At 48.2% G+C, this 7,946-nt stretch overlaps 1 protein-coding gene across 1 annotated transcript in view; it reads left to right on the plus strand.

Moving 5' to 3' along the window:
* Positions 1 to 962: 962 nt before the first annotated feature.
* The window catches only part of ZFHX3 (zinc finger homeobox 3), a gene marked incomplete at both ends in the record, with an annotated part of 25,946 nt that continues 18,962 nt past the window's right edge, over positions 963 to 7,946 (plus strand). The window contains one exon of the mRNA XM_010172881.1: positions 963 to 1,070. Coding sequence (XP_010171183.1) covers positions 963 to 1,070 — 108 coding nt within the window. The remainder of the gene's footprint in view (positions 1,071 to 7,946) is intronic.

Raw genomic sequence — 7,946 nt, forward strand, 5'->3', positions numbered from 1 at the left:
GTTAAAATTACGAATGATTCTGCCTAAAAGAGGATGTAATGGCTTTAAAATACCCTTTCTTCCCAGTGTGGATGAAGCCTCCGTCAGTTACCTGGTAGCTGTCTTGCTGCACGCACTATACATAAATACCAAGATACTAGAAACTAATGTCGGTGTTACACCCTGGTGTAAGAGGTCTGGCAGCTGCAGCCACGTCGCTCCCAGGATCCCACCTGACGAGGGTGCCCGTGCGTGGAGCTGCACCGCGCTGTGTCGACACGCTCCGTGCCGCCGGCCTCGGCATGCCGGTGCTTTGGTTAACGGGTGGGGCAGTGGCACTTTGTGTTTTGTTCTGAGCTTTCAGCGCTTCGCTTCACCAAGTATTTTTTCTCCTTCATGCTTTTGCACCTGTATGATACTGCCTGTGTGCTCAAACTCTTCCCATGACTGAGGTGAAAAATAGAGTCCCCAGCAGCTTACTCCTGCGCCTTGGGTCAAGGCAGATGGTGCTGCTCCTGGCTTGGTCTGAGCAGCAGTGAGTGGTGGTGTTTCTGTGGTGAAGCTGCGGGTCTTGGTGACCAGGGTCAGTCCGAAGAGCTTGAGATGGGGATGAGGAGGAAGGCTGAGGCTGAAGGTGCTGGAGGCTTCGATCAGTCCCTGATGTTTCTCTAATCCATGACGTGGTTGGGTAGAACCTTCTCATACCAGGCAGATGTTGTACTATACGTTAAACTGCAGGGGACATCAGTAGCTATAAGCAGTAGAAGTGGGTAAGATTCTTCATTTTGTCTTAATCTCTCACTTTTTTCCTCTATAGTTTCTTTCTTGACCAGCTACCAGGTAGCTGTTGGGCGAACATTGAGTGACTAATACCGGCCACTCAACACTTGTGCTTCAGCATTGGCTGTTGCTCAATGGCAGTTACTTGCTCTTCTGTTTTGACTTTCACTTTTATGTTACACTTTCTGCTTCTCTTGTTTCAGAAGAATCCGTTGAAGATGTGGAAGGGCCCAATGAAACATCCGGTGATGCTGAAGAACCTGCCAAGGAGCAAGAGAGTGGAGGGGACAAGGACCAGAGTAAATGGACAGGTGGGTTTGAGTTCCTCTTTTTCTTTGAATCCAGGAAAGGAAAGTGGGAAGAGCAGTGGTCTGCAAAGCTCTTTCCTTAAATGACCGTGCCACGGCAGCACTGTCAGCATGACCTAAATGTTCTCCTCTGGGAAGTCCTTGGGCGTAGCTTCATGACACACTCGCGTAGTTTGAGCCGTGGTCGGTTGCACGTCCCCTGTCCCAGCCCCAGGGTCACGCTGGGGCGGTGGGTCAGAGCTCCCCTGCGCTCAGCGGTGCTGGGCCTGACCCGGCAGTGGGAATCGGCAGCTGGGAGGGGAGAGGGGAAAAGGGGACTGACAGCACTAGGGTGGATTAAGCATCTCATGAAACCCCACCCTGTGTTGTTAAGACCCGAAAGACTGTTAGCCTGCTTTTTCATCATGGTCCTGGCTCTGGCAGCAAGATTTTGACACAGAAAGGCAGAGAAGAGAGGCAGACCCTGTGCTTGTGCTCACTTTCTGCTGGAGCCGTGACATCCTGAAGTGGAAACTGCAGACGCACAACGATACTTAGGTTGCTGCAGTAGAATCTGAAAGGTTTCTCTTTGCAAAATCCTTAGATGGATTAATTACGAAGGTACTAGGTTACCATGTCTTTCTGAGAAGATGGGTGGTGTCTTGCAGCAGTGAGTGGGAGGACTCTTTTAAATATTCCTTGCCTTTGAGCAGAAAGCATCTGCACGATTGTCCTCCTCTGGAGAGGGCTGTTCCCCTCCTCGCTTGCACTTGCTGACCACTTCAGCATAGGTGTGGAAGTGGAAGCACTGGAGGTGGTACTCATTTTCCTTGGCCCAGGACAGAGCAGTTCTGACTCCCCGTTGCTGTCTCTGCATGGTAGCGCAGTCGGTTTGCAGACTTATGGTTGCTTGGTGTGATGCCTCTTGGTCTGCACAGAGACCCATCGTCCCAGCAGCCTTCTCCTGCCGTGTTTGTGGTTGCCTCTTAGTGAGCCACAGCCAGACAGATATTTCAGCTTACACAGTCTTCAGAAAGAATGAAATGTGGTTTTTCGGCTCAGTACAGTTTTAGTCTCAACCATTGGAAGATGTGTCCCAGCTGGTGAAGAAAGCAAGCTGTGCTTCAGTGCTGGTTGAAGCTCATGTTCTCAGTGTAGGCTGCACTCGCTGAGGTTGCTCTGTATGTTGCCCTTAACAGAGCCATTCTTCAACCCAGAGATGCAGATTTTGCTTGTCTGTAGGTGATTTTTAGTCTCTTGTTGTGGGGGATTGTGTGATCCTAAGCAAGAGCACACTTCATGAAGCATCACAGAAAGATGTAAGTATTGTATATTTACTAAGTATCTTAAAGAGTAAGTGGGGCCCTTTGTCCTAACCTGAAGCACTTAAAAAAAGCTGATCTATGTGAAAAGATTATTTTTATATGTTAAAACAAGTAAGAAATTATGAAGAACCTACTTTTTAAACCTTTTACTACGCAGAAACTCTAAATTTGAGTGGCTTTATTTCTTCATCCTGCTGGTGAAATTCCTAACCCAGTTTTGGTATTTGTCAGTCAAAGAGCAGATAAGACATGGACAGCTTCTTGAGTCTTCAAAGGACAGCACACAAAGACCACACATGCTGTGTACGTAAGCCCGCAGAGCTCTGGACAGGGCTTGTCCAGAGCTGTTGCAAGGCTGAAGAGTACAGCCTCAGCAAGACGGGTACACGTGCTGTTGTTGAATTCAGGTCCTGCTTTCAGACATGGTTACATTGCCCCTGAACTTTACAGCAAAAAAAAAAATGTTGTCCACTGTTTCTGTGCAGTGGATATGCACACCAGGTACCACACCTCGGTCTTGTGTTGTTTCTGCTCTCAAGCTCCCCTGAGGAACATTACTATGTTGCCATGTCCTGGACCTCAGGGATGGAAAGGAATGGAAACTAGGGGAGGTTATTCATGACAACCACAAGAGAAGCAGTGTCCGCATGTCCAGGAACATCAGAAGAGCACGGTACAAACTGAGGTGTGACCAGGGAGGGAAACGGGCAGTGTCAAGGAAGGACTTACTTGCTGTAAGAGAAGACTGCAAGGAAAGAGCTGGTCTGCAGCAGCTCAGCCCAGCATGAAGGCTGTCAACCACGATGTCAAGAAAGCTGAAGAGCAGAAAGCCTTCTTTGCATTCATCTTCACTAAACAGACTGACTGCGTGGGAGGCCAGAGCAGCCCGTGTGCACCGCGCCATGGGGAGAGCTCCTGCTCCAACTGTGAAGGAACAGGCTCCAGAATACTTAGTTAACTAAATGTTTTCACGTCCATGACCAGCTGCTTCCTACCAGGGTGTCTGAGAAAGTGACGGAGCATCCCCAGCCCTGTCAGCTGCTCTCCTGTGAATTTACAGAAAACAGGGGAGGCACTGCAAGGGGACAGACGTGGTGCTTATCTCTGACCCAAGGAGCGGCTGGGGAACACACACCTGCCAGCTCCCTTTGCCCCAGATTTTCCTGGGAATTGACCAAACAACTGCTTGTAAGTACTGACGGGAAGATAATGAGATGAGTAACAGTCGACACGGATTTGTCAAGAACAAATCATGTCAACACGACCTAGTTTTCTTCTGTGTGAAGAAGGTCTTGTTTGCAGTCAGTATCTCATACCTTCTCCTTAGGAAGACTTTTGACACTGCTTTTTGGGACAGTGTTGAAACTCAAGCATTATGGTGTAGGTGAAAATATTATGGAATGGGTGTGTTTCTGCAGTGCTGGAAAGCTTCCTCTGGAAGACAGTGTGCCTTTCTGAGCTTGGGCTGTCAAGAAAGCTGAGGAGCAATTTCAGAAAACCCAAATGGCAGGAATGACCCAGAAGAGAGCATGGCCTGCATAGCTTCAGCCGTGGGGAGAAAATGGGAGGAACAGACTTACTTGACCCAAAACGAGAAGACCAAAGGGGAGGAAAAGATAAGTCTTCTTGCACATAAAATGCTTCTGAAAGGAAGGAAATAATTTGATCTCCATGTTCAGGATATAGACAACAAGAAGTAATGGGCTTAAATTGAAGGGAGAAAGATTGAGGTTAGATAATAAATTTTAAAAAATTCTCCTGGTACAGCTTGTGAAGCACTGGAGTAGAGTTTCTGGGAAGGTTCCTCAGAGATCCTTCAAGAAGATGAGAGGAGCTGCTGTTGGGAATGACGTAGGCACAGTTTATACTGCTTTGGATGGGCCAGATGACCTTCAGAGGTTCCTCTGAGCCCTGCAATTCCATGGAAGTGGGAGATAGGTGGGAAAGAAGTGCTCAAGCCAATCCGCAGTGTGCTGGTGTGGAGGTTGATGGGCCTGTTTTCTGTTCATCACGCTGCAATTTGATCGTTATGTTCCTTAGCAATTTACACACCTTTTATGCCTCAGTTTCTTTGCTGCACGCTGGTGGGCGATTATTTCTTCCACTTTCTCTTCCACTTTCCTGAAGATTTGTGAGCTCTCTAACAAAATGTTGAGTGTATCTCCCAAGCTCCTCCTGCACAGAGCGAGTGATGAGTCAGGGTTGTTCGGCTGCTCGGCGGTACGTATGTCCACATGTGGCAGGCTGCACCGGTGTCAGTGTCTGCACTGAAAGGAAAGACCTCTCTGTGCATTTGTAAAAATGTCCCAGCTGCAAAATAAATTTATCAGTTCAGGTTTTTATTTATTTTAAAATGGAATAATCTTAAACAGAAACTTTTTTTAAGTAATACTTGCCATTAAAATATTCATATGGAAAGCTCCAGCCCAAATAAGGATTCATTTTACCTTGATTTGCACCTCCCTGCTTGGTTTCTCTTTCTCCTCTCTCGGGCAGTGGGTTTAGCAGCTCCCAGGTGCTGGTGGGTGCAGCCCCTCGTGCCGGAGCAGCCCCAGCCCTGCCTGCTCCCCTCTGTCTGCTCCAGAGCCGTCCGCCTCCGCGCTGGAGAAGGCAGATGCTCTCTGCCTGATAGCTGAGCTTTAGAAATTACCTCATCATGACTAGCGTGAGATTTATCACAAGCAAACCAGTGAGGAGGAAAGAAATCGTGGCTATTCCCAACTCCATTTTTAAGGCAGGATGTAAATGATTAATATTCAACACATTGGTTTCCAGCTAAAGCCTGAGTCAGACCAGAGTAGATCAGTACAAGACTTCTGAGAGTTAAGGTGGGGCTTATATGTATTTCTGACTAGAGAAGAGCACTTCATCTCCAGTGACCCAGCTATTCAAGAGACTTTCTTAATGCACTGTCAGTTGTATAGATGTAGAATATCAGATTTTTTTCTACAAAAACAAGAAACAAACTCTACTTGAAGTATAGATTGAAATGAAATATTTCTAGAGGACTAGCCTGAAGGGCTTTTATTTTTTTTAATGATTTTTTTTTTTTTTTTTTTTTTTTTTTAATCCATGATGCTCACCTAACACAGAGCAATTAGTGCAATGGAGCGTCCCTGATTCGAATCCGTGGTAGATTGCTATTAAAGGAGGTATTAATGGGCTGCTGAGAGCTGGGAAATTGTTGCAGAAAAGTGTGTTTATGGAGTATGGTGCTGGCAGGCATGATTTCAATCGGATTTGACATGTTTAACATAAATGTATACTGCTCAGCTCCTGCAGTTTATGAATAATTCCTACAGGCCCACTGCCTTTCTAATTACTGAAATTGAAAAAAACAGGTCAGGCACATCCTGACGGAAATCTATTGCTGCCCCTCCCCCTGCCGCTTTTTTTCTGATTTTTAATGTATGGCGTTTGTTGGGCACTTAATGGCTGGGATGTTCACGGAGCAGAGCAGAGGAGGGCGAGAGCGGGCTGGGAGGAAGGGGATGAGTGGCACGATGGAGTGAGGGGAGCCAGGGAGAGGGGCTGGGAAAGCAGCTGCAGTTGTGCTGTTTCCTGAGGACTTACCGACCGGTAGTTTCTGCTCACCAGGCCGCTGTGAGCTCCCCGGCGGGGGTGGTGGTCCCTTCGTGCTGGTTTTACAGAGTTAGCAGAATTTGGGTTTAGATCATCTCCCAGGTTTAACACATTGATTTAATAAATTAGTTGATACAGACTCTTGTGGTAGGTTAGTTGAAATATTTGTTCAGTTGAATTGGACGGTAATACACAGATTGATAGCTGGCTCAAGAACCATATGAAACAGGTCGGCGGTGGTGGTGGTCCCTTCGTGCTGGTTTTACAGAGTTAGCAGAATTTGGGTTTAGATCATCTCCCAGGTTTAACACATTGATTTAATAAATTAGTTGATACAGACTCTTGTGGTAGGTTAGTTGAAATATTTGTTCAGTTGAATTGGACGGTAATACACAGATTGATAGCTGGCTCAAGAACCATATGAAACAGGTAAATGTAAAAGGTTATTGCTTGTTTCCTTTCAGCCACTTTGTAATTTAAAAAGCCCCCAAGATTTCCCACAGTTCTAACGATGTCGCCTTAGACACCATTGCTGGAGGAAAAGGTGCGATACTTTAGGGTACCACTTTGCAAAGGTGGGGTCATGCTGGGCACAAACTGGGATGATTTTCTACGTACCCCTTGTGTCTCCTTCTGCCCTGCACAAGCCTCTGAGCAGCGAGGAGGGAACTGTTGCTCTGGGCCAGGGAAGCCTCCCGGCTTTGGTCCAGGCCTTTTCTTTTGGGTACGTTTGCTCGAGTGTTTTGCTGCTCACTTGCCAAGGTCAGCTTCTGCTGCCATCGCTGCCCCACACACGTCTGTGAGCGCCTGGACCCTCGTCCTGACGTGCCAGCATGGCAGGGCCGCCTGCGGTCGCGTTGCTCCCTGACTCTCCTGCTCCTTGGGTCAGAGTCGGGATTCTCATAATCTTTGGGATTGATCCGTAACTTTGTGCTGTTGCTCCAACATCTCCTGTCCAGCCTGTGCAGGTCATTTTCTCTCTCCTGGCACCTTTGCTCACAGCACAGCATCACGTCAGAGCTCTGCACAGGAGCAGTGCAGATCCCAGCAGGTCCCAGGGCCTCCTCAGAAAAGTCTGGTGGCAGCTGGGGCTTCTGGGTTCTGTAATATGAATATTTAATAGTAATTCAGTTGTTCATACTTGCTGCAGGCTGGAAGGTATGATACAGCATTAGAAAAACAAATTATTTTACTGTTTTCGGGGCCACGTTTCTGAAAGGCAGCAGTGAAGCTCTGGATACAACAGTGTGCTTGTAAATCTCTGTGTATTTGCTTCTGTCTATCATGTGATCGCGCTATTTATCAAATACAGAGTTGAAAAAATACTGTAGAGCATCAGGCAGTGTACAGGCCTGTTTGTGTGGCTACGACATCTTACTTGAATGAGCAGTACTTTCCGGGAATGAGGGATGGGAACAGAGAAGTTCAGAGGGAACCATCCAGCCAGGCGTTGCTCAGGGCAGCACGAGCGGCAGCGCGGCGGCAGGGCTGGATGTCTGGGTGCCCTCTCGAGATGCTGGCACGGGGCTCTCACGGCTCCTCTGTCACCGCGGTCTCAGTGCAGTGACCTTCTCAGAGTTACTCTTGCTGTGTTAATGTGACTTGGATGTTTCTGCGGGACAGCAGCTGTCTGCTGGGACTGGAGCTTTGTGCACCGTTACTCTGAGCTGCTGTTAACGGGACTGCGTGGTAGGTCTGGACCAGAGGTTCTGGCCTTGCCCCTTGCCCACGGCGAGGGCTGCTGAGCACACACACAGACTGCTCCAGGCTCGGGGTTTTGGGAGGAAAACCGCAGGATGCTGCTCCGCCAGACCCGTGCAGAGTTGACGGCTGGCTGTGCAGCACGGCGGGCAGGTCGCTCTGGCCCAGGGGCTCGTGATGCTGAGTAATTGCTCCAAGAAAACGTCAGGGGAGGTTGGAGGAGGGAGGCACCACCAAATATGGAATTTTATTTTCCATCTGGCAGTGAAAACACAGTTCCCTGGTCCTGCTG

The sequence above is a fragment of the Antrostomus carolinensis genome, unplaced genomic scaffold (assembly GCF_000700745.2).
Source record: "Antrostomus carolinensis isolate BGI_N321 unplaced genomic scaffold, ASM70074v2 scaffold44827, whole genome shotgun sequence".
Classification (NCBI taxonomy): domain Eukaryota; kingdom Metazoa; phylum Chordata; class Aves; order Caprimulgiformes; family Caprimulgidae; genus Antrostomus; species Antrostomus carolinensis.